Source organism: Choloepus didactylus, chromosome 23, assembly GCF_015220235.1.
Source record: "Choloepus didactylus isolate mChoDid1 chromosome 23, mChoDid1.pri, whole genome shotgun sequence".
Classification (NCBI taxonomy): Eukaryota; Metazoa; Chordata; class Mammalia; order Pilosa; family Megalonychidae; genus Choloepus; species Choloepus didactylus.
Window position 1 is genome coordinate 16,788,407 of NC_051329.1, and position 26,334 is coordinate 16,814,740.

At 44.0% G+C, this 26,334-nt stretch overlaps 1 protein-coding gene across 1 annotated transcript in view; it reads right to left on the minus strand.

The window, feature by feature from the left end:
• Positions 1–26,334, minus strand: part of KSR2 (kinase suppressor of ras 2) — a 427,972-nt gene that overhangs the window by 234,126 nt on the left and 167,512 nt on the right. The window contains exon 4 of the mRNA XM_037817062.1: positions 10,801–11,314. Within this exon, the coding sequence (XP_037672990.1) occupies positions 10,801–11,314 (514 nt within the window). The remainder of the gene's footprint in view (positions 1–10,800; positions 11,315–26,334) is intronic.

Genomic DNA, 26,334 nt, shown 5'->3' on the forward strand with positions numbered 1-26,334 from the left:
ATGGATATAGTAGGAGCAAGTTCACAGAAATGTTGCTATATTAGGTGACTTTCTTGGGGTAAAGTAGGAACAGGTTGGAAGTAAAGCAGTTATCTTAGGTTAGTTGTCTTTTTCTTACTCCCTTGTTACGGTCTCTTTGAAATGTTCTTTTATTGTATGTTTTTTTTTTTTTTAATTTTTTTTTTTAATTTTTTTTCCATACAGTTGATTTAAAAAGGAAAAAAAGGTTAAAAAAAAAAAAGGAAAAAACAAGGAAAAAAATATGTAGTGCCCCCTTGAGGAGCCTGTGGAGAATGCAGGGGTATTGGCCTACCCCACCTCAATGGTTGGTAACATGACCACAGACATAGGGAACTGGTGGTTTGATGGGTTGAGCCCTCTACCATAGGTTTTACCCTTGGGAAGACAGTTGCTGCAAAGGAGAGGCTAGGCCTCCCTATAATTGTGCCTAAGAGCCTCCTCCCGAATGCCTCTTTGTTGCTCAGATGTGGCCCTCTCTCTCTAGCTAAGCCAACTTGAAAGGTGAAATCACTGCCCTCCCCCCTACGTGGGATCAGACACCCAGGGGAGTGAATCTCCCTGGCAACGTGGAATATGACTCCCGGGGAGGAATGTAGACCCGGCATCGTGGGATGGAGAACATCTTCTTGACCAAAAGGGGGATGTGAAAGGAAATGAAATAAGCTTCAGTGGCAGAGGGATTCCAAAAGGAGCTGAGAGGTCACTCTGGTGGGCACTCTTACGCACAATTTAGACAACCCTTTTTAGGTTCTAAAGAATTGGGGTAGCTGGTGGATACCTGAAACTATCAAACTACAACCCAGAACCCATGAATCTCGAAGACAATTGTATAAAAATGTAGGTTATGAGGGGTGACAATGGGATTGGGAAAGCCATAAGGACCACACTCCACTTTGTCTAGTTTATGGATGGATAAGTAGAAAAATAGGGGAAGGAAACAAACAAACAAACATACAAAGGTACCCAGTGTTCTTTTTTACTTCAATTGCTCTTTTTCACTTTAATTATTATTCTTATTATTTTTGTGTGTGTGCTAATGAAGGTGTCAGGGATTGATTTAGGTGATGAATGTACAACTATGTAATGGTACTGTGAACAATCAAATGTATGATTTGTTTTGTATGACTGCGTGGTATGTGACTATATCTCAATAAAATGAAGATAAAAAAAAACACACAAAAAAAACGTGATTCAGTTTATCCTTTATGGATCATGTGACAAGAAAGAGTTAGTCATTTGTATCATGGGCTGATAAATGGGGAATCTAAAGACAACAAATCATTGTTCACATAAGAATTGTTGGGTGTTTTTTTTCTAACACCATGGACGTGGGATCCTTGGGTTGAAGTCCAAGGTGACCAGAAGCCCTGAGCTCACTCACTCATAATTTTTCAAATGGCCCTGCTGGTTTTTCTGTGTGAGGGTGGCCACAAAGCCCGGGGGAGAACAAATACTGAAAAGAATGTTGGGGAAACTCCAGATATCTCCCAGTGTGCCTAACTGTGCCACGCCCTGTGTCTACACAACTGCATCCATAAGAGCTCCGTCAGCATTTCTCAACCTTTTTTACATTGTGACCCCTTAAAGAAACTTTTGAGATTTTTTTTTTCTAATCACCCCCATTCTCCAATGAAATTTTAATGCCACAGATATATCATATATCTGTTTAGGTACTGTGTCCTTTGGAGGGTCAAGAACTACTTAATAGCCAAGATTTTTTTTCATCCACTCCCCAGAGAACCAATTTGCCAAGCCTCATTGAGAAAGCACGCTCTGTGTATGAGTGTGTGTGTGTGTGTGTGTGTATACATACATATATATACACACACACACATATACACAGATAGAAAATGAGACAGCCATTGTGTCCTCTCCACTGCCTTCATCACAGTGCCTGCTGTGTGGCCTCAAGGGCCACCATAAGCAAGGGTTATCTTTATTGGGGAGAAAATAATAGAGTCTTTTGTTCCTGTGTGTGTTTTTAATAATTCTAGCGGAAAGACCACATACTTAAACTCAATTGGAAAAGAAGGGACGAAGGAAGGAAAGAAGGAAGGGAGGGAGGGAGGGAGGAAATAAGGAAGAAAAGAGAAAGAGAAAAAGGAAGAGAGAAAAGGCAGGGAGGAAACAAAGGAGAAGGGACTGAGGGAGGGGGAAATGAGGGAGGGGGAGAGAAGAAGAGAGAGAGAAAGGGAAGGTCAAAAAAAGGAAAGACAAAAGGAAAGAAAAAGAAGAAAACAGGTCTTTGAGAATGAACACAAAGCAAGAGAGATGATTTTGATAAAAACCAATCACAGTAGTTCTCATATCCAAAACACCTACACTGCAAGGCTCCCAGTGGAGATTAGGAACATGCTATGGCTAATGTTGTTTTCTCATCATACTCTTTTGTTCCAGTTTGCTAAAGCTGCTAATATGCAAAATACCAGAAATGGATTGGCTTTTATAAAAGGGATTTATTTGATTACAAATCTACAGTTCTAAAGCCATAAAAGTGTTCAAACTAAGGCATCAACAAGAAGGTACCTTCACTGAAGAATGGCTGATAGTGTCTGGAACACCTCTGTCAGCCGGGAAGGCACGTGGCTGGCGTCTGCTGGTCCTTTGCTCCCAGGTTCTGGTCTCAAAATGGCTTTCTCCAAAATGTCTCTGCACTTCTGTCTCTCTTAGCTTCTATCTCACAGCTCCTGTGCATCCTTGCTTGTTTCTCCCAGGGCATTTCTCTCCAAGCATCTGGAGGTCCTCTCTTAGCTTCTCCAGGACAAACTCTGGGCTTCGTCTCTTAGCTTAGCATCTCTAAATGTCTTTCTATCTCCCTCTCCAAGTGTCTGGGGCTGTGTAAGCTCTTAGCTTCTCCTGGGAGCAAACTCTAGATAACCTATCTTAGCTTCCCTCCAAAATGTCTCTCTCAGCTACTCTGAGCTCCTTCTCTCTGTGAGCTCTCTTAAAGGACTCCAGTGATCTAATTAAGACCCACCCAGAATGGACGGGGTCACATCTCCAAGGAAATGATCTGATCAAAAGACTAATAAGTCTGCCCCTACAAGACTGCATTAAAGAACATAGTTTTGTGAAGGACATAATAGATTCAAACCAGAACACCTTTCTAAAAAGGCCCATGAGAAGTACTGGGGACAGCACTGAAACCCATACAGACCATCTGATGAACACCACCCTGAGTGTGCCTGAGAGCCAAGGATAGAGGATCTAAAAACCAGTCTTCCCTCACCCCAAGACCCACCAGGGCTTTGTGAGCTCGAAAACCCACAGAAAGCAACAGTCTCTAAAGAGTTGGGTACCGTTCAGAAAAACCTGCAACTTCTGGAACTTCCCTTCAACCCATTAATAGGAAATAAAGGTGGATGTAAGACTGTCAGTCTGGGAGCAGAGTACCGTGCCCAGCAAAGGGGCAGGTTAAAGTAGAAATAACTTTTAATAGAAAGGAAAGAATAGAGCCTTTATTCCCGTGTGTGTGTGTGTGTACATGCAAAACCACACACTAAAACTCAAAAGCAAAAAAGAAAGAAAGGGAGACAGAAGAAGGTGGCGGCATAGAGAGGAGTGGAAGCTAGTTTGTCCCCCTGGGACAACTAATAAACAACCAGGAACAACTAGTAAATAATCTGGAATAACTGCAGGGGGACAAACGTGACTGTCCACTCATCATACACCAACCTGAATTGGGAGGAATGCCCAAGATCGCAGCATAAAATCTGTAAGCAAAAACTGTGGATCCAAGCCAGGAGTCCCCTCCTCCCAAGGCCTGAACTGCAAAGCCTCGCAGTGCTAGAGAGCAGCACTCTCTGAGCAAGCGAATATAGCTCAGCTGAGCTCCAACTGGGGTTTTAATTAACAAACGTGGACTGCCCAACATAAGCTATGAATCCCCAACAAGCAGACAGAGGCTTTTGGTGACAACTGCCCTTGGAGAGCCAGAGGGTGACCACGGACTGGCCCTGAAGGGGGCTTTCTGTCCCTGTTTCAGCTCAGTGGAGAAAGCCTCAGCCATTTTCAGTTCCCAGACAAGGGTGGAGATAGCACAGGCAGAGAGACTATTCAAACGTAAATGACCTCTCCCTAGAGGGTGTATCTTCCCTAAGAGGAAGAAGGTGGTGCCAAGCTCTACTACCCACCTTCCATTCAGAACCAGACCCCAGAGCCTGGGGGAAAACAGCCACAGGCCACACTTCCTTACACCAGTCTGGAGTGACAGGCTGACAGGCGCCACCTGCTGGGCAGAAAAGCACAGTGACTTGAGGCCTCACAGGGTATATCAATCTTCTAAGACACCCTCATGGAAACTGGACACTATTGCCTCCATCCAAGACCTGGGAAAACCTGATTGGAGTAACCAAGGAAACCAGATGCCTAGACAACAGAAAACTACAAACTACACTAAGAAAAATGAAGTTATGGCCCAATCAAAGGAACAAACTTACACTTCAACTGAGATACAGGAATTTAAACAACTAATGCTAAATCAATTCAAAAAGTTTAGGGTAGATATGGCAAAAGAGATGAAGTATATAATGAGAATGCTGGGCATACATAAGGTAGAAATCGAAAGTTCGAAAAAACAACTGGTAGAACCTATGGCAATGAAAGGCACAACACAAGAGATGAAAGACAAAATGGAAACATACAACAGCAGATCTCAAGAGGCAGAAGAAAACACTCAGGAACTGGAGAACAAGACACCTGAAATCCTACACACTAAAGAACAGATAGAGAAAAGAATGGAAAAATATGAGCAACATCTCCAGGAATTAAATGACAACATAAAACTCAGAAATGTACATGTCACTGGTATCACAGAAGAAGAAGAGAAGGGAAAAGGGGCAAGAGCAATAATAGAGGAAATAATCAATGAAAATTTCCCATCTTTTATGAAAGACATATAATTACAGATCCAAGAAACACAGCATACCCCAAACTGAATAGATCTGAATAGGCCGATGCCAAGACATAATAATCAGATTATCAAACGTCAAAGATAAAGAGAGAATCCTGAAAGCAGCAAGAGGAAAGCAATCCACCACATACAAAGGAAGCTTGATAAGACTATGTGCAGATTTCTCAATAGAAACCATGGAGGCAGAAGGAAGCAGGGTGATGTATTTAAGATACTGAAAGAGAAAAACCACCAACCAAGAATCCTATATCTGGCAAAACTGTCCTTCAAATATGAGGGAGAGCTTAAAATATTCTCTGACAAACAGACAATGACCAAGTTTGTGAACAAGATACATGCTCTACAGGAAACAATAAAGGGAGCACTACAAACAGAAAGGAAAAGACAGAAGTGAGAGGTATGGAACACAATTTTGGGAGATAGTAGTATAGCAGTGTAAGTACACTGAACAAAGATGACTATGAGTATGGCTGAAAGAGGAAAGTTAGGAGAATATGGGACACAAAGAAGGAAAGAAGAAAGATAAAGACTGGGACTATATATCTCAGTGAAAGCTAGGGTGCTCAATGACTGTGATAAAAGGTACAAACATGTTTTTACATTACGGAGAACAAATGAACATCAATATTGCAAGGTGTTAAAAATAGGGTGGGACTGGGGGAAAATACAACCAATGCAAACTAGAGACTATAATTAACAGAAACATTGTATTATGCTTCCTTTAATGTAACAAAGGCAATATACCAAAGCTAAAGCATATGAGGGAGGGGCATAGCAGAGATGGGACTATTGGCATTGGGGATGTTGTCTGACTTTGTTCTACTTTGGTTTAACGCTATCTTTCCTTTTATCGCTTCCTAGCTGTCATGTTAGTTTTTTTTTTTTCCCTCTTTCTTTTTTTTCTTTTTTCTACCTTTTTTGACTCTCCTTCCTTCTTTGTGGAAGAAATGGAGATGTCCTTATACAGACAGTGGTGATGGTGGTGAATACATAAATACGTGACTATACAGGGAACCATCAATTGTTTATTTAGGATGGAATGTATGGTGTGTGAACAAAACTGTCTTTAAAAAAATGGGTTGATGAAGAAACTTTGAGGGCATTATATTGAGTGAAATAAGTCAGACACATAAGGACAAATATTGCAAGGTCTCACTGATATGAACTAGTTATAATATGTAAACTCATAGACATGAAATATAAATTACTAGGATATAAAATGAGGCTGAAGAAGGAGGAGTGTTTGCTTATTATGAGCAGAATGTTCAACCAGGGTGAACTTAAACATTTGGAAATGGACAGGGGTGATGGTAGTAACAGTGCTGAATGGTGTGTGAATGTGGTGGGAAGGGGAAGCTCAGAGTCACGTATGTCACCAGAAGGAAAGTTGGAGGTTAAAAGATGGGAATGTATAAAATAGTGAATCTTGTTGTGGACAATGTCTGTGATTAACTGTACAAATATTAGAAATCTTTCTCATGAACTAGAACAAATGTATGACACTATAACTAGAAGTTAATAATAGAGGGGCATATAGAAAAAAATGTATACCTATTGCAAACTATATACTACAGTTATTAGTATTTTAACATTCTTTCATCAACAGTAACAAATGTACTATATCAAAACTATAAATTAATAATGGAGGGGGTGTGGTTAGAAGTATGGGAGGACTTGAGTTTCCTTTTCTGTCTTTATTTCTTTTCTGGAGTAATGAAAATGTTCTAAAAATTGAAAAAAAAATTAATTGTGGTGATGGATGCACAGCTGTATGATGGTACCATGGGGAATTAATTGCACACTTTGGATCTCTGGATAATTGTATTTATGGTATGTGAACAATCTCAATAAAAAATTTTTTAAAAAAAGAAAGGAAGGAAAGGAGAGGAGGGGGGTGGGAGGAAGGGAGGAAGGGATGAAAGAACCAGAACTAGAACTAGAATGAGCCCGGTAGTTCTAGAAGGACCTTTCACGGCATTCCCCAGGATAAAAGGTTGCCTTCTCAAGCCTAATCATGTAGAGCCTGATGGGGCTGAATCTAGAATCAAAGCCTTCCAGGGCGGGAAGAGCCCCAGAAGAAGAAAACAAGTTTTCACCAAAAAAATACTAATACTTACTCTCGCTACATGCAATGCATTCCAATGTATTCTAGTCTAGACAATCTATTTTAATGCTGATCAGAATTCATCTCCACCTCATTCCCTTGCTCATGCTGTCAAGAATTGTCCAAGCCCCCTGATGTCCCTGTGGATCTGGAAGGATAGACCCAGGCCAAGTGGTCATGTGCGCTCTCCCTTTCACCAAACTGACCACCCTGCTCCTCTTCTCTGCGGAGTCCTTGCCATGACTCTCAGCATCTCAAGGTGGGCTAGGGAACCACCTTCCTTGAGATGCTGAGCTCCTTTAGTTTGACAGAAGAATCCTGATAGGAAAAGCTTAACTTGGCCTAAATCTGGATACAGAATTTCCTTTAGAAAGGGGTCAAGTTGATCTGGAAGACCTTGAGGACATGGGCGATTCATCCCTTTTCAGACAAAATGAATCCCTCGGAGGTCTGGGAAAAGGCTCGCATTTAAAAACCAGAGGCACCTCGCTCACTCGGCCCAGATCTTCAGGAGGAAAAACGTTACGTGCGCAGGGGTCTGAGGTCCACCTTCTGATCAAGTTCCACCTCGCTCTGTGGGCACGGGGAAGGGGTGAGGGAGGTGCACGGAGTATGGGGGAACAAAAGCAGCCAGACCCCAAACAGTCCTTATACCCCTGCCTTAGCAGCTCGGATTCCCAGCCTTCCTGATACCCTCCCCCTCCGTGACCTCACCTCAAGGCCCCAGCAGCCCCCCTACCTCTGGCTCTCACAAATCCATAGGAATCAAAAAGCATTCGGCTTAAATGCCTGATATCCCAAACATGTCTGGTTTGTGTTCTATGTCTCGATTCTTGGTTTCACCCAGCAGCTTGAACGACCTTCGTAAAATCTGATCTGATTGCATCTTCCACTTCCATCACTTTAATGCCTTCCTGGTGCCTTAAGAAGGGAGAATGCATCTTACAATCTATGACTTAGATCCACCCACATACTGTCGTGAGAGCTCACGAAATACTGGCTGAAAGGGTGAATACCTTCACAGGCAGGTATACTCTGAAACCCCCTGATGGGTGACTCCTGAGCACAGGCAATTTAAGGGGTGAGAAGTGTGTCCCAGAGGGGCCCAGACCCTCACCCCTAATCAAAGAACATGCTGCTAGGTCCCTGAAGACCATTCCATAAATGGGGACAACCTGCCCTCCCTGCACTGTGTTACAGGACAAAAAGTAACTGTCTTGAGAGGGAGGGGGTCTGTGAATGGGGCAGACCCCTGAGCCCCTCTTACACCTGCCCCCACCTTTTGCCCCTTCCCTCGGGGCATTTCAGCACAGCAGCAGGCAATCTGCCCCAAAGCTGGAGAACTATACCACCCTTGAGCCAAGCATCAAGAAGGAAGAGGACAAGCTGTCTGCCCTGCAGCCGAGGGGTGGGCTGGGGAGGCTACAGAGGCAGATGGGGCCACCTGCCCGCAGGCCCACACTGCAGGCTGGGGAGCCGGCACTGCCCTCACCTCGGCGGCACTGGAAATTCTACACATGATAGGGAGCCAGCCCTGGATAAATTCCTGGGTCAAAAGGTGAATGGGCATCGGCCAGGAGAGACAGCATCTGGGGAGCCCTGAGAGGCTTTGCAATGTCACAAGAGGCCGAGGTGATGACAGGGTTCAGCCAGGACCGCTGCAGTTACTGTTTTCCTAAGAAGCCCGTGCCAGCCCTGCCTGCCTTTGGCTCATCCCCACGAGATCCTGAGGGCCCCTGGTCTCAGCTGGCAGATGGGAGAGATGGAGCCATCAAGCCTAGAAATGCAAGGAAACTCCCGACTGTTCCAACCCCATCCCAGCTGCAGGGATTCCAGAGCTGGGTCCAGGAGAGCCCAAACAACGGGCCTCAGATTTAGACTTTTTACAGGATCTCCAAATTAGATTATACACCATGACTTCATCCCCTGTGCCTTAATAGCAGTTTTGTTAGTCATGCTACCAATAAAATGGTGCAGCCTCTGTGGAAAGCTTATGGCAGTTGCTCAAAAAGTTCAACACAGAATTACTACATGGCCCAGGATTCTACTTCTAGGTGTTAGGCCCCAAATAATGGAAAACAGGGACTCGAACAGATACTTCTATGCCAGTGGTCATAGCAGTCTTATTCACAAACGCCAAAGGATGGAAACAAAATGAGTGTCTATCAACAGACAGGATGGAGAAAGAAAACATGGTCAAAACATATGGAATATTATTTAGCTATACAAAGGAATGAAGTTCTGATATGTGCTACAACACGGATGACCCTTGGAGACATCATGTGGAGTAAGCCAGACACAAAAGAACAAATATTGCAAGACTCCACTTACATGAAATATCTAGAATAAGCAAATTCACAGAGACAGAAAATAGATTATGGGTCACCAGGGGCTGGGGGGAGAAAGAATAGGAGTTATTGCTTCATGGGTATAGAGTTTCTGTTTGGGGTGATGAAAACAATCTCAGTAATGGATGAAGTAATGGTAGCACACCAAGGTGAATGCAACAATGCCGCTGAAAGTGACACTTAAAAATGGTTAAAATGGCAAATATTATGAAATCACTATTTTTAAAAAGAAAAAACAGAAACAAAACAGGAAAAAAATGGACACTGCCAATTTTTTAACCCTGTTTCGCATTTCTTCCATTTTTAATATACTGAGAACCTCAGAAAATGCACAGGCCCAGGCCTCACTCAGCCCCTGAGGCCCTGCAGAGAGCTGTGCATCCTTCCCACTGGCCACGATCAGGGCCACAGATACCACGTCACCCTCTGCCCCCTGCCACAGCCAGGCACACACTGCACCTGCTTTCACAATTCTCTCCCGGTGCCTGCTGCCCCGCCCCAAACTTCTGCGTATGCCATGTTCCTCTCTGATCACCTGCATCTCCACTTCCCGAACTGCCCCTCATTCCCCCGGCTGACTTGGACATGCGTCTTAGTGAAAAACACCCAGCACGCTCCAGGTACGGGCTGGTCTAGACCTGCTCCGTCCAATATGGTAACTGCTCATTGCGTGTGCTACTGAGCACTTGAAATGTGGTGAATCTGAACTGAGATGCGCTAATGGTGTGAAATGCACCCTGGATGGCGAAGACTCAGTACAAAAAAAAAAAAAAAAACATGGAAACCATCTCAGGGAGAATATCTCGCATTGATTATATGTTGAAATAAGTGTTTGAAACACTGGGTGAAATGAAATGCATCATTAAATTAATATCGCTTGTTTGGGTTTTCTTGTTTTGGTTTTTACTTTTTTTTTTAATGTGGTGATTAGAAAATTTCAAGTTACACACGTAGTTGGTATCCTATTTCTAAGGCGACACTAGGCTAGACTCTGCAGTGGTAAGGGAATACTTTCTCTAAAAGCCAGATGGTAAATATTTTCAGTTTGCCGGCCTTAGGGTCTCTACCACAGTTTCTCAACTCTGCCACACCAGGTACCAAAAAAGGAGCTGTGGGCAGTATGGACGAGCAGGCAGTGTTCCAATAAAACTTTATTTACAAAAAATCCGGCAGGCCAGATCTGACGCCCAGGCCATAGTCCGCCAACCCGACTGCAGAGTACTAACAGTCTAAGAAGAGGCCAATCCTGGGAAATTGCCTTCTGCTCCCGTTCTCATGGACCCTCCCTTAAAGGCGACCTTGCAGTCCTCTGGACCAGGGAGCGCTCCAGTCTCTTCCCGCAGCGCCCCGGGCCCTGGACGCTCCCCGACCCCTCCCGGCTCGCGCGCCCCGGCGCCCCCCAGCAACGCACTCACTTGGGCGTGTGCGCCTCGTCCACGCGGTGGCCCAGCTGGAACTCGTGGGATTTGCTCCGATGCAGCGCCGTGAACCCCGGGATCAAGTGGATCAGCTTCCGGGAGGAGGGCGGCGGGGTCCCCGGGGGCTTCAGCTTGTTCTTTCTCCGGATGGGCGGCGTGCCGGGCGGGGTCACGGTGGTGACGATGTTGGGGGTGCGCGGCGGGGTGCGGACGGCGTGCCGCTGCCGGGGCGACGGCGGCAGGGAGCGGTGGCCCGACTCCAGCAGCGGCGGCAGGCAGAGGCCCGGGTAGGCGTCCACGGTGAGCCTGTCCACGTGGGTGCACGCGGGGCCGCCGGGGGCGTGGCTGGGGTGACAGCAGTGCGGGGCGCACTTGGACTGGACCTTGGGGCTCTGGGAGAGGTGGGTGCGGACCCACGGGGTCGGCTCCGGGGGGCACACGGGGTTGTTCTCCTTCCCCGTCTCTGTGGTGGGCCACTGGATAGTCCAGTCTTGTTTGGAAAGGTTGCCTCCTGCATTGAACAAAGGAGCAGGGAGACAAGGAATAAAGCATGAGAAACCCAGGGGGTTTAAGGCACATGCACACAAATTCAACAACACACCCTGGTCCCCTCCGGAAAGAGAATGAAATCCCTTTGTTGACCCTGCCACTATGACTGACCCCTAGTCAGCACCCTTGTACCCCACCGCCCCATGGCCAGGGAAACCACAGCCTAAATGCCCCCAAAACCCAAAGAAGTGAATTATTGCCTTGTGACCTTCCAAGAGTCCCAGTTACAGCAGTTTCGAGGTGATTGAAAGGATTTGCAAGGATAACTTTTCCCTACGCCCACATGGAGATCCATGGATTCCACGGATGTCATGCCCACCCCTGGGCACCCCCTGACCACTTTATTCAGCCACTCCATGCTTACTCTTATGCTCACTCATGAGCTCATTCAACAAATATTTTTTGAATGCCAACCACGTGCCAGGCACTGCTCTTGGGAAGATGCCACAGACAATGCAACGGACAAGGTCTTGCCCCCGGGACCTGTGCTCTGCTGAAGGAAAGACATGACAGACAAGAAAACAAACTCCCCAAAGAGTCTCAGATGGGTGTTGCTGCTGTAAAGGAAATAAACAGAATGATGTGGTTAAAAAACAAAACAAAACACAACACCACTGGCAACAGGCCAATGGTTGAACAAACTGTGATACCCACAAACCATGGAGTACGACTCAGCCATACAAAGAATCAAAGTATTGATACAGCCAGCAACCCAGATGAAGCTCCAGGGAATTATGTTGAACTAAAAAAGCCAGTCCCCAAAAGTCACATACTATATGATAACACTGACATAATATTTTTGAAATGACCACATTTTATAAATGGAGGACAGATTGGTGGTTGCCAGGGGTTAGGAGTGAGGGGAGGGAGAAGGAAGGAAGGAGCTGTGGCTGTAAGAGGTCCTGGAGGTGATGGAACTGTTCTGGATCTTGATTGTGGTGATGGATACACAAACCTACAGAGATGATAAAATTGCCCAGAACTAAATAAACACACATTGAGTACAAGTAAAACTGGGGAAATCGGAATAAGATTGGTGGATTGTCTCAACATCAAAATTCTGATTATGATATTGTCCAATAGTTGTACAAATATTACCATCAGGAGAACCTGAGCTATGTGTACAGGGCTCTCTGCATTGTTTCTTACAATTGCTTGTGAAACTACAATTAATAAATATTTCAAATAAAAAATTTAAAATAAAATAAGAGCATTGCAGGGGGAGGAGAGTTACTTTAAGTAGAAGGATCAGAGAATAGCCTCCTAAGGAAGTGACATTTAGGCTGGGATCCAAAGAACAAGAAAGGAATTGCCGTGCCAAGAACCAGAGAAGACAGGCAGAGAAAACGACAAGGGCAAAGGCCAGGAGCAGGAAAGGGCTTTTCTGTTTTTTGGGGTTTTTTTTGTTTGTTTGTTTTTTTAAGTCTTGCAACAGCTTATTAGAAAGAAGGTAGACATTGGAAAAAACAAAATCTCCACTGTCATGAGCACACATTGAGGTTTTCAGCCCTGGTATACGCTGACTCAAAAAAAGAAATTAAAAGTCTGAGAGTATCTGAACATCTTTGCACACACTTGCCACACCAACGGTGCAAATTCAGATTCGGTCTAAATGTACAGACTCACTCAACAATGCACAGGCTTGCTAACTCCTCCATGTAAAGGATTAAGGGTCAAATGCTACCAAATGTTCAGGGTTAAAAACCCACCTAAGTGAGGGCAGTCACTGTCCCAGTCCCTTCGCAGAGTGGCTGCAGGAAAGCGGTAGGCTCGGGGCGGGTGGTGAGCAATGGGGCGAGCGGCTCAGGGGGAGGCTGGGGGCACGGCAGGGCAGCCAGACCACCAGGCCCATGAGCCAAGGTACAGATTGGATTTTACCCCAAGTTCAATGGGGAGCCACAGCAGGTGCTGGAGCAGGGGAGACACTTGATCCAATCAAGTTTGTGTTTCAAAGATCCTTTGGGCTGCTCTGTGGGAAAGTAGAGTTCAATGAAGGGGTCTTCTGGGCTCCAGGTGAGAAAAGATGATGCTGACTTGGGTGGCAGCAAAAAAATGGGGAGAAGTCGGTAGGTTGTGAATGGAAGACGAGCTGGCAGGACCCAGAGGAAGGTGAGAATCAGGCACAGCCATCATGGGCCAAGGAGGGAGATTTGTGGCAGAAATAAATGCCAACTCACAGCCAATTTGCAATAACAATTACTATAACACCCATAACAAGAGCTAATTTATAGAGCATTCGACAGTGTACAAAGTGCTTTCACGAACACTGACTCACTCTCCTGATTTTTTTTTGATTAAAACAACTCATTTTCCTATTACATGTTCATTATAGAAAGCTTAGAAAATCCAGATAAGGAAGCAGGTAATGTGTTCTACGGCGTAACCATCATCCCTATTTACGTTTGGCTGTGGAGTCTTCCTGATGGTTTTATGTGCATATTTTTTTAAGAAAAAAAAATGCCATAAGACCTTACTTAATAGCTTGTAATCTGCTTTCTTCACTTGTTATATTGGGACTGTATTACATCTTATTCAATGTTCATAGCTCTGTGTGCAAAGGATCGTTTTGATCCCCATTTTGTAGCTCAGGAAATGGCCATGCTGAGACCCTGTTATGGCCCAAAGTCCCAACACAGATGGTGAGCTGAGACCCAGGCCACCCCAGCAACCAGGGCCCAGGGGCATCTGTGACAGAGAGCTGTCACAGACTTTGCCAGAACATTTCTACCAAAATCACTATCACTACAGTGTCTAATCTCAGCTATCTGCATATACACATTAGCCCAGTGACTAGCACCTAGGGTCAGGTGACTTGGGCCCAAATTCTGGCTCCCCCACTTACTGGCTGTGTGACCTTGGGCACTAGGTTCACTTCTCTGAGTCTTAGCTTTATCACCTGTAAAATGGGACAATGACAAGACCTACCTCAGGGGAATATTATGAGGATCAAACAAGTTTCATCAAACAAAGAATGTTCTCAGCACTTAGGAATGTACCTGACTGGCAGAAGGTGCTCTGGAAATGTCACCTACTGTCATTGAAACTCTCTAAGGTGGCATCTGTTTTTCCATTTAAAGAGCATGGACTTGTGCTGAGAGCTTTACATGAAGCAGATGCTATCATCACCCTTTGTCCAGCTAGGAAGCCGAAGTTCAGAGAGGTTAAATAACTTTGAGAGCCGGGGGCAGAACTGAGACTCAAGCCTAGATCAGCTTCTTCATCACTCAATAAACTCATTGGGATTGAAGGATTGCTCAGAGAATAAAGACTCATTGTCAAATTACTGTAAGTAAAAATGTTTAAGAAAGTAAATCAATTTTTTTAAGTTATCTTAATTATATACTGCAACGTAAAGCCACAGAAAATTGCTTGGGGTGTTATTTGTAGAGCTGTTGCCTTCCATGAGGGAAATGGAAAGAATTTGAGATTGGGATTCTCAAATCCCAAAAGAGATTGGGATTCAGAGAGCCCTGGCTTAGGACTCTGGTCTACCTCTGACCAGTTCTGTGACCTTGGGCAAGTTACTTAAACTCTCTGAGCCTCGGGATTGGGAGTCTGTAAAATGGGAATGATTATGTCTCCCTTTGAGGGTGCATTCATGGGGATTAAAGACATTCACTCCTTCATCCATTCATTTCACAAATATTTGAACACATTTCATGTACCAGGTACTGTTCTAGGCACCAAGGATACAGCAATGAAGAAAACAGATAAAAATCCCTGTCCTTGTAGAACATATGTTCTTAAGAAGGGGAGCAATAACAAAGCAGATGAATGAACAAATACATATGTCAGGGACAATAAGTGCTCTGGAAGAAAATAAAGCAGGGCTTGAGGACACAAAAATGCTTTTAATCAGAAAAGGCTGAGGAGGTGACAGCAGACATCTGAGCAACTATGAGTGGAAAAAGGGGAACGAGATAATGAGAGAAAGTGACTCAAACCATCTGCACCACCACAGTGATGTTGACAAAAGGGCTGATGATAGAGAATGGAATGAAAATTACGACTCATCCATGCCTGCTCCCCAGGCATTCATTGTGCCAGCCCGTGCCCTCAAGATGTGCACGGTCAGGGAAGGAAGATAATTCAAGAAGCACCCACAATACAGAATATGGAAACCTTCATCAGAGAAAATGCAGTATGGGCGAGCATGGGAGAAAAACCCAGTAAACCATGGAAGGGTGGGAAAAGGCATCTCCGACAAGGTGGTACCTAAGCAGAGACCTTAAAGATGAACGAGAAAGTTCCTATGAAAGCGGGGTGAGCAGAGGGTAAAGCAGGGGGATGGGGAAAGAGGCAGCAGGCCCAAGGCCACGAGACGAAGGAATGTGGCAAGTTTGGCAAACTGCAAGTTGTTCAATATGGCTCAAGTTATTTTGAGGGAGAGAGAAATTGGGGCTGAGGCTGGAGAGGTGGCGAAGGGAGGACCATCAGGGATTTGCTCTCCCAAGTGGAATGGGACGCTGATAGGAAAGCGTCATCCTGCTGATGTCCTGCAGCTGGCTCCCCAAAGAGGGAGGTCACCACCTGCAGAATTCCCAGAAACCTGCAGCAGTGAAGAGCTTAAGGCCATCAAAGCTGGTAACAGGCAAGCTGGCAGCTCGGATCCACCACGTCTGTGCTCCAGGCTAGGACCCCATGTCTTGGCTGCATGCCGAGGGAAGGGCTGGCACTGCCCAAACTATACATGGTGAGAGAAGAGGAAGTCAAGTTTCAGCCTGGTCATGGGCTACATCCACAAGGCTTGGGCCCCAACCCCCTGCCCACACCAGGGGAAGGGCTGGCTCTCCCAACCAACAAAGGCCAAGGAAGTTCCCTGGGGCCGGAGGTCAATGTACTCCCATCATATAGCTGTTGTGTCCCAGCCTCAGTCCCAACAGGGGAGGGGCTGGTGCCTCCCCAACAGCCCAATGGATGGGTCCCTTTCCCCGAGTTTGCCATCAAGTCTCGGAGCCCCGCGTGCTGGCCCAGAGTGCACAGGGCACCGGGGAACTGTCCGCCTGCTGCTCAGCCTGTCCCTGGGTGTTTCAAGTTGTCCCAGAAATCTTGGTGCATGGGTTGTCTGGACATCTGTCCCTGTTGTACAATGGGGTGCAGGGAGGGACGGGATCAGCCTGGCATTTTGTAAAGACGTGTCTGCCCACGGTGTGGAGCAGGGGTGAGCAGGCCAGGGAGGAGACCTGCCAGTGGCGACTGGAGGCACCTAGGTGGGAGGTGAGAGGACCTGTTGTAGAGAAAGAGATGGACAGATCCAAATAGTGCCTAGGAGGCACTGACTGGATATAGAGGCGATGGAGAAATAATAGACGACATTTATTAAGAACTTACCATGTTCCTGACTCTGATTCCAAGTCATACATATGCATCAAATTATACCCTGCAAAGAGGGCAAAAATTACTCTCTTCATTTTATAGATGAGGGAACTGAGGCACAGAGAAGTTAAATGACTTGTCCAAAGTCACACAGCTGGGAAGGACAGCTGGGGTCTGGGTCTGCACTGCTCCCTTGACCACGACACTAAGCCGAGGTTGACGGTTTCCAGCCTGGGCACAGGGTGGCTGGTGGCGCCAATCACAGCAGTGGGAAGCACAGGAGAAGGAAGCTGGCAAGTTCAGGGTCAGATAGGAGGAATCTGAGGTTCCTGCAGGACCCCAGGTGGAGAAGCCCAGGACACAGTGAACCTTTCCCTTCTCCTCCTTCTCCCAGGAATCCCCGGGATCACTCCTCAGGAAGAAGTGGGTTTTCTAGCCTAAGAGATTTGATCATGAAATCCTAGAACCTCTTTAGCCTATCCAAGAGAACGTCAGGCTCATCTTAGATGTTTACAAAGACATGGCTTGACTGAATCACGTTCACTGCCTGTCTCCCCTCTCCAGCCTGATCGCTGGCTCTCAGAGAGCAGACATCCCAGGACCTGGAGTGGCAGGCAGGTCAGGAGGTGGAGGTAATGAGCAAGCATCTCACCCACTGCCTCATTCCCTCAGAGGGAGGACAGATGTCTCTGCATTTGGAAGACTTGCTTTCTGAACAGAAAGAACGATTTTCCTAAATAAACATCAAGTAAGGAAGCAGGGTTTTATTACAATGCACAGAACACTCCAAACTTTGCAACCTGACCCTTAGAAATTAACTTGTCCCTAAATATCCATGCTGTGACTCAGTTTCATCATCTGTAAAATGGGGAGAACCACAAAGATTTCCCCTCGGATTGTTCTGAGGACTGAATCAGACCATGTGAGGAGAGCACTTAGGATCATTTCTAGCACAGGGCCAAGGCAGAATAAATGTCGATGTAAAATGAAGATAAAAATCATCCATTTCACATAAGGCTGATGAGAATTAAATAAGCGTATAAAGTGCCTTGTGTTGTGCCTGACACAGAGCAGCACTCAAAGAAAGCAGCCAGTTCCTAAACCTGGGCTCACCAGGTGCAATATCCCGTACAGAAAGCTAGCCTGTAAGGATCACAAGCCAGGGATACTCACCCAGGAAGGAAAAGCCAACAACATTCCCTGCCCTATAAGGTGGGTGTCATGGATCTGTTTGATAAATGAGCAATGGGTAAGTAAACCAATAAGTCATCAAAGACATACAGCTGCTAGTAACCTAAACCCTCATTCTTCCCAAGTCACTCGGCATTCTGTAGTTGAACTGGGAACATTCCCCCCAAACACATACACACACACACACACACACACACACACACACACACACACACACACACACACACACACCCCTCTGTTGGGTTCAAGGGAGCACTGAGTTACACCAAGAATTTCTGTCCCAAAATTTTTCAAAGTCTGAGAGATAAATGAAGAAAGCGATAGAAAAGCTTTACCCCTGCCAAATTCCCTTCCCCATCCAATTTTCTTCCTCTCCCATCCCTACATTTCAAAATCAAAAGTTTGGGGATGAAGAAGCAAAAAGCCTTACTTCATTACCCAAATTGCCAACTGCTAAATGGATGGGGGTTCAACTTCTTTCTGCCAAGGCATCAAAAGTGTTTCACAGATGGGCTGCATTATATCAACTTTGCCCTCTCCCTTTTTTTTTTTTTTTATTTTTTTTTTATTTTTTTTATTTTTTTTTTTTAATCATCATTTTATTGAGATATTCACATACCACGCAGTCATACAAAACAAATTGTACTTTCGATTGTTTACAGTACCATTACATAGTTGTACATTCATCACATAAATCAATCCCTGACACCTTCATTAGCACACACACAAAAATAACAAGAATAATAATTAGAGTGAAAAAGAGCAATTGAAGTAAAAAAGAACACTAGGTACCTTTGTCTGTTTGTTTGCTTCCCCTACTTTTCTACACATCGATCCATAAACTAGACAAAGTGGAGTTTGGTCCTTATGGCATTCCCAATCCCACTGTCACCCCTCATAAGCTACATTTTTATACCACTGTCTTCGAGATTCATGGGTTCTGGGTTGTAGTTTAATAGTTTCAGGTATCCACCACCAGCTACCCCAATTCTTTAGAACCTAAAAAAGGTTGTCTAAAGTGTGCGTAGGAGTGCCCACCAGAGTGACCTCTCGGCTCGTTTTGGAATCTCTCTGCCACTGAAGCTTATTTCATTTCCTTTCACATCCCCCTTTTGGTCAAGAAGATGTTCTCCATCCCACGATGCCGGGTCTACATTCCTCCCTGGGAGTCATATTCCACGTTGCCAGGGAGATTCACTTCCCTGGGTGTCTGATCCCACGTAGGGGGGAGGGCAGTGATTTCACCTTTCAAGTTGGCTTAGCCAGAGAGAGAGGGCCACATCTGAGCAACAAAGAGGCATTCTGGAGGAGACTCTTAGGCACAAATACAGGGAGGCCTAGCCTCTCCTTTGCAGCAACCGTCTTCCCAAGGGTAAAACTTATGGTAGAGGGCTCAACCCATCAAACCACCAGTCCCCTATGTCTGTGGTCATGTTAGCAACCATGGAGGTGGGGTAGGCGAATACCCCTGCATTCTCCACAGGCTCCTCAAGGGGGCACTACATCGTTTTTTGTTTTTTTTTTTTTCCTTGTTTGTCTTTTTTCTTTTTTTTTTTTTTTTTTAACTTTCCCTTCTTTTTTCAAATCAACTGTATGAAAAAAAAAAAGTTAAAAAGAAAACAAACATACAATAAAAGAACATTTCAAAGAGACCATAGCAAGGGAGTAAGAAAAAGACAACTAACCTAAGATAACTGCTTAACTTCCAACATGTTCCCACTTTACCCCAAGAAAGTTACATACTATAGCAACATTTCAGTGAACTTGTTCCTACTACATCCATCAGAAATTAACAGACCATAGTCATTTCTGGGCATCCCCAGAACGTTAAATAGCTTATCTGTTCTTCTTGGATTATTGTTCCCCCTTCCTTAATTGCTCTCTACTGCTAGTTCCCCTACATTCTACATTATAAACCATTTGTTTTACATTTTTCAAAGTTCACATTAGTGGTAGCATATAATATTTCTCTTTTTGTGCCTGGCTTATTTCGCTCAGCATTATGTCTTCAAGGTTCATCCATGTTGTCATATGTTTCACCAGATCGTTCCTTCTTACTGCCGCGTAGTATTCCATCGTGTGTATATACCACATTTTATTTATCCACTCATCTGTTGATGGACATTTGGGTTGTTTCCATCTCTTGGCAATTGTGAATAATGCTGCTATGAACATTGGCGTGCAGATATCTGTTCGTGTCACTGCTTTCCGATCTTCCGGGTATATCCCGAGAAGTGCAATCGCTGGATCGAATGGTAGCTCTATCTCTAGTTTTCTAAGGAACTGCCAGACTGACTTCCAGAGTGGCTGAACCATTATACAGTCCCACCAACAATGAATAAGAGTTCCAATTTCTCCACATCCCCTCCAGCATTTGTAGTTTCCTGTTTGTTTAATGGCAGCCATTCTAACCGGTGTTAGATGGTATCTCATTGTGGTCTTAATTTGCATCTCTCTAATAGCTAGTGAAGCTGAACATTTTTTCATGTGTTTCTTGGCCATTTGTATTTCCTCTTCAGAGAACTGTCTTTTCATATCTTTTGCCCATTTTATAATTGGGCTGTCTGTACTATTGTCATTGAGTTGTAGGATTTCTTTGTATATGCAAGATATCAGTCTTTTGTCAGATACATGGTTTCCAAAAATTTTTTCCCATTGAGTTGGCTGCCTCTTTACCTTTTTGAGAAATTCCTTTGAGGTGCAGAAACTTCTAAGCTTGAGGAGTTCCCATTTATCTATTTTCTCTTTTGTTGCTTGTGCTTTGGGTGTAAAGTCTAGGAAGTGGCCTCCTAATACAAGGTCTTGAAGATGTTTTCCTACATTATCTTCTAGGAGTTTAATGGTACTTTCTTTTATATTGAGATCTTTGGTCCATTTTGAGTTAATTTTTGTGTAGGGGGTGAGGTAGGGGTCCTCTTTCATTCTTTTGGATATGGATATCCAACTCTCCCAGCCCCATTTGTTGAAAAGACCATTATGGCTCAGTTCGGTGACTTTGGGGGCCTTATCAAAGATCAGTCGGCCATAGATCTGAGGGTCTATCTGTGAATTCTCAATTCGATTCCATTGATCTATATGTCTATCTTTGTGCCAGTACCATGCTGTTTTGGCAACTGTGGCTTTATAATAAGCTTCAAAGTCAGGGAGTGTAAGTCCTCCCACTTCGTTTTTCTTTTTTAAAGTGTCTTTAGCAATTCGAGGCATCTTCCCTTTCCAAATAAATTTGATAACTAGCTTTTCCAAGTCTGCAAAGTAGGTTGTTGGAATTTTGATTGGGATTGCATTGAATCTGTAGATGAGTTTGGGTAGAATTGACATCTTAATGACATTTAGCCTTCCTATCCATGAACATGGAATATTTTTCCATCTTTTAAGGTCCCCTTCTATTTCTTTTAGTAGAGTTATGTAGTTTTCTTTGTATAGGTCTTTTACATCTTTGGTTAAGTTGATTCCTAGGTACTTGATTTTTTTAGTTGCTATTGAAAATGGTATCTTTTTCTTGAGTGTCTCTTCAGTTTGTTCATTTCTAGCATATAGAAACATTACTGACTTATGTGCATTAATCTTGTATCCCGCTACTTTGCTAAATTTGTTTATTAGCTCTAGTAGGTGTATCGTTGATTTCTCAGGGTTTTCTAGATATAAGATCATATCATCTGCAAACAATGACAGTTTTACTTCTTCTTTTCCAATTTGGATGCCTTTTATTTCTTTGTCTTGCCGGATTGCCCTGGCTAGCACTTCCAGCACAATGTTGAATAACAGTGGTGACAGCGGGCATCCTTGTCTTGTTCCTGATCTTAGAGGGAAGGCTTTCAGTCTCTCACCATTGAGTACTATGCTGGCTGTGGGTTTTTCATATATGCTCTTTATCATGTTGAGGAAGTTTCCTTCAATTCCTACCTTTTGAAGTGTTTTTATCAAAAACGGATGTTGGATTTTGTCAAATGCTTTTTCAGCATCTATTGAGATGATCAATTGATTTTTCCCTTTCGAGTTTTTAATGTGTTGTAATACATTGATTGTTTTTCTTATGTTGAACCATCCTTGCATGCCTGGAATGAACCCCACTTGGTCATGGTGTATGATTTTTTTAATGTGTCTTTGGATTCGATTTGCAAGTATTTTGTTGAGGATTTTTGCATCTATATTCATTAGGGAGATTGGCCGGTAGTTTTCCTTTTTTGTAGCATCTTTGCCTGGTTTTGGTATTAGATTGATGTTAGCTTCATAAAATGAGTTAGGTAGTGTTCCATTTTTTTCAATGTTTTGAAAGAGTTTGAGTAAGATTGGTGTCAGTTCTTTCTGGAAAGTTTGGTAGAATTCCCCTGTGAAGCCATCTGGCCCTGGGCATTTATTTGTGGGAAGATTTTTGATGACTGATTGGATCTCTTTGCTTGTGATGGGTTGGTTGAGGTCTTCTATTTCTTCTCTGGTCAGTCTAGGTTGTTCATATGTTTCCAGGAAATTGTCCATTTCTTCTACATTATCCAGTTTGTTGCCATACAGTTGTTCATAATATCCTCTTATAATTTTTTTAATTTCTTCAGGATCTGCAGTTATGTCACCTTTTTCATTCATTATTTTGTTTATATGGGTCTTCTCTCTTTTTGATTTTGTCAGTCTAGCTAGGGGCTTGTCAATCTTGTTGATCTTCTCAAAGAACCAACTTTTGGTGATATTTATCCTTTCTATTGTTTTTTTGTTCTCTATGTCATTTATTTCTGCTTTAATCCTTGTTATTTCTTTTCTTGTACTTGGTTTAGGATTGGTTTGCTGTTCATTTTCTAGCTTCTTCAGTTGATCCATTAGTTCTTTGATTTTGGCTCTTTCTTCCTTTTTAATATATGCGTTTAGTGCTATAAATTTCCCCCTTAGCACTGCTTTTGCTGCATCCCATAGGTTTTGGTATGTTGTGTTCTCATTTTCATTCGTCTCTATATATTTAGCAATTTCTCTTGCTATTTCTTCTTTAACCCACTGATTGTTTAGGAGTGTGTTGTTTAACCTCCAGGTATTTGTGAATTTTCTAAGTCTCTGATGGTTATTGACTTCTAATTGTATTCCATTGTGGTCAGAGAATGTGCTTTGAATAATTTCAATCTTTTTAAATTTATTGAGGCTTGTTTTATGTCCCAGCATATGATCTATTCTGGAGAAAGTTCCGTGAGCACTAGAAAAGTATGTGTATCCTGGTGATTTGGGATGTAATGTCCTGTAGATGTCTGTTAAATCTAATTCATTTATCAGATTGTTTAGGTTTTCAATTTCCTTATTGGTCTTCTGTCTGGTTGATCTATCTATAGGAGAGAGTGATGTGTTGAAGTCTCCCACAATTATTGTGGAAACATCAATTGCTTCCTTTAGTTTTGCCAATGTTTCTCTCATGTATTTTGTGGCACCTTGATTGGGTGCATAGACATTTACGATTGTTATTTCTTCTTGCTGAATTGCCCCTTTTATTAGTATGTAGTGGCCTTCTTTGTCTCTCAAAACATCCCTGCATTTGAAGTCTATTTATCTGAGATTAAAATTGCTACACCTGCTTTCTTTTGGCTGTAGCTTGCATGAAATATTTTTTTCCATCCTTTCACTTTCAGTTTCTTTGTGTCCCTGTGTCTAAGATGAGTCTCTTGTATGCAACATATTGATGGTTCATTTTTTTTGATCCATTCTGCGAATCTATATCTTTTAATTGGGGAGTTTAATCCATTTACATTCAACGTTAAAACCGTGAAGGCATTTCTTGAATCGGCCATCTTATCCTTTGGATTATGTTTGCCATATTTTTCCCTCTCTCTATTAATATCCTTTATTGTACCCATACCGAATCTCTTTAGTACTGAACCTTTCTCCAAGTCTCTCTGTCCTGTCTTTGTTTCTCTGTCTGTAGGGCTCCCTTTAGTATCTCCAGTAGGGCAGGTCTCTTGTTAGCAAATTCTCTCAGCATTTCTTTGTCTGTGAAAAATTTAAGCTCTCCCTCAAATTTGAAGGAGAGCTTTGCTGGATAAAGTATTCTTGGCTGGAAATTCCTCTCACTCAGAATTTTAAACATATCGTGCCACTGCCTTCTCGCCTCCATGGTGGCTGCTGAGTAGTCACTACTTAGTCTTATGCTGTTTCCTTTGTATGTGGTGAATTGCTTTTCTCTTGCTGCTTTCAGAACTTGCTCCTTCTCTTCTATGTTTGACAGTGTGATCAGTATATGTCTCGGAGTGGGTTTTTTTGGATTTATTCTATTTGGAGTTCGCTGAGCATTTATGATTTGTGTATTTATGTTGTTTAGAAGATTTGGGAAGTTTTCCCCAACAATTTCTTTGAATACTCTTCCTAGACCTTTACCCTTTTCTTCCCCTTCTGGGACACCAATGAGTCTTATATTCGGACGTTTCATATTATCTATCATATCCCTGAGGTCCATTTCGAGTTTTTCAATTTTTTTCCCCATTCTTTCTTTTATGTTTTCATTTTCCATTCTGTCATCTTCCAGGTCACTGATTCGTTGTTCAACTTCCTCTAGTCTTGTACTATGAGTGTCCAGAATCTTTTTAATTTGGTCAACAGTTTCTTTAATTTCCATAAGATCATCCATTTTTTTATTTAGTCTTGCAATGTCTTCTTTATGCTCTTCTAGGGTCTTCTTGATTTCCTTTATATCCCGTACTAGGGTCTCATTGTTCATCTTTAGTTCTTTGAGTAGCTGCTCTAGGTGTGTCTCTTCTGGTCTTTTGATTTGGGTGCTTGGGCTTGGGTTATCCATATCGTCTGGTTTTTTCATATGCTTTATAATTTTCTGTTGTTTTTGGCCTCGTGGCATTTGCTGACCTTGATAGGGTTCTTTTAGGGTTTGTAGACCAGTTGAAGTCCTTATCTCTAATTTATCAGATCTACAGCTTCGTGGAGTACACTTTCTCTAACTAACCAGCAGGTGGCGTCCACGAGCCACCTGTTCTCCACAAGCCAGATCTCCCCTGCTTAGCCTTTTTGGTGAGTGGGGGAGTGAGTCTTGTGGGGCCCAATTGGTGTCCCAAGCTTGCGTGTGTAGTTGGTGTTGCCTGCCCTGTATGTGGGGCGTGTTTCTGGGCAGTCGGGGAGGGGGGGGTGGCCCTAACAATCAAATCTCCCTGATGATCCTAGAGTTTTAAAGCTACTGCAATAGTCTAATCCTTCAGTTCAGTCCTGCCACAGTTTGTCTCTGCCACTGACCCACAAGTCTTTGGTATTGGCGTATGGCTCCTGAGACTTGCAAGTGGGCCCCTCTTCCAGGCTGTGCACCCCGGGTCCTCTGTTGAGGGATGACTGTGCTATGTCGCAGGTGAGTGCCGTCCCCCCAGGGCAGTTCTGGGCTGCTGGGCTGTGTTGGGAGGCTCCCAGTCTGCTCAAATGATGGCTGAATGGGGCTCTGTTAATTCACACTGCTCCCCCTTCCCAGCTCTGGGACATTCAGCTGAGGTTGCAGGGAAGGCTAATGTCCACGCCCAGTTTTGTGGTGTGTGCCTGTTATTTGAAGCACTTCCGTCACACTGGGTTGTCTGGGGCAGCTCTGGGCTATGGGGCTGGCGATGGGCAGGAGTGTTTCCTGTCCACCAGGATGGTGGCTGTGAGCGGACACCCCCCTTTTCTTGGGAAGTTGTGTTGTTTAGTGAATTTTCTCAGCCACTGGATTATTGCCTTTTGTCTCAGAGCTCTCTTAGTTCTGCTCTTGACTTGACGTGCCCAAATTTCAATTCTTTGAAGCTTTCTGTATTGAGCTTCTTAGAGTAATTGTTTTAGAAAAAGCAAAAAGGATTTAAAAAAAAAAAAAAAAAACAAAAAAAAACGGGCCCTCCTCAGAGATCTAATGGGTTATTGAAATGCTGATAGACAAAGCAACCAGGGCCATTAAGGAAAGGTGCCCAGGGCAGAGAGATCAGCCTTGCTTCGGGATTTGCATATGCGCCTCAAGGCCTGATCTCCGCCCTTCCCCTTTCTGTGTTCACCAGAACTCCAAAAATCCTCTGCTTTTATTTTGGAGTTTTTCGTGTTGTTTTTTTTCTATGCCTGTCTCCTCTCTGCTGGGCTGGCTGCTCTCAGAGTCTCTGGTGTCTGGCCTCAGTCTATCTATGGTTGGAGTTTGAATCAGTAGAATGAGTTTCCGGTAAGAGCAGCCACTGCAATTCTCCCTTCTCCTTCCTGGAGCTGACAGCCCCTCCTCCCCCGGGACTGAGCCTGGCAGGGAGGGGCGCGGGTCCCCTGGCCGCAAAAACTTACAGATTTCGCTGATCTCAGCAGTTGCACGTTTTCATGAGTGTTGTATGAAGTATGCCCAAAGACAGATTGCTCTGTGGTGTCCAGTCCACGCAGTTCCTGGCTTTTTACCTACTTTCCTGGAGGAGTAACTAAAACATACAGCTCACCAGTCTGCCATCTTGCCCCGCCTCCTGCCCTCTCCCTTTTGATCCACTTTTTAATCAAGTCTGAGGGAAAAAAGGTAAT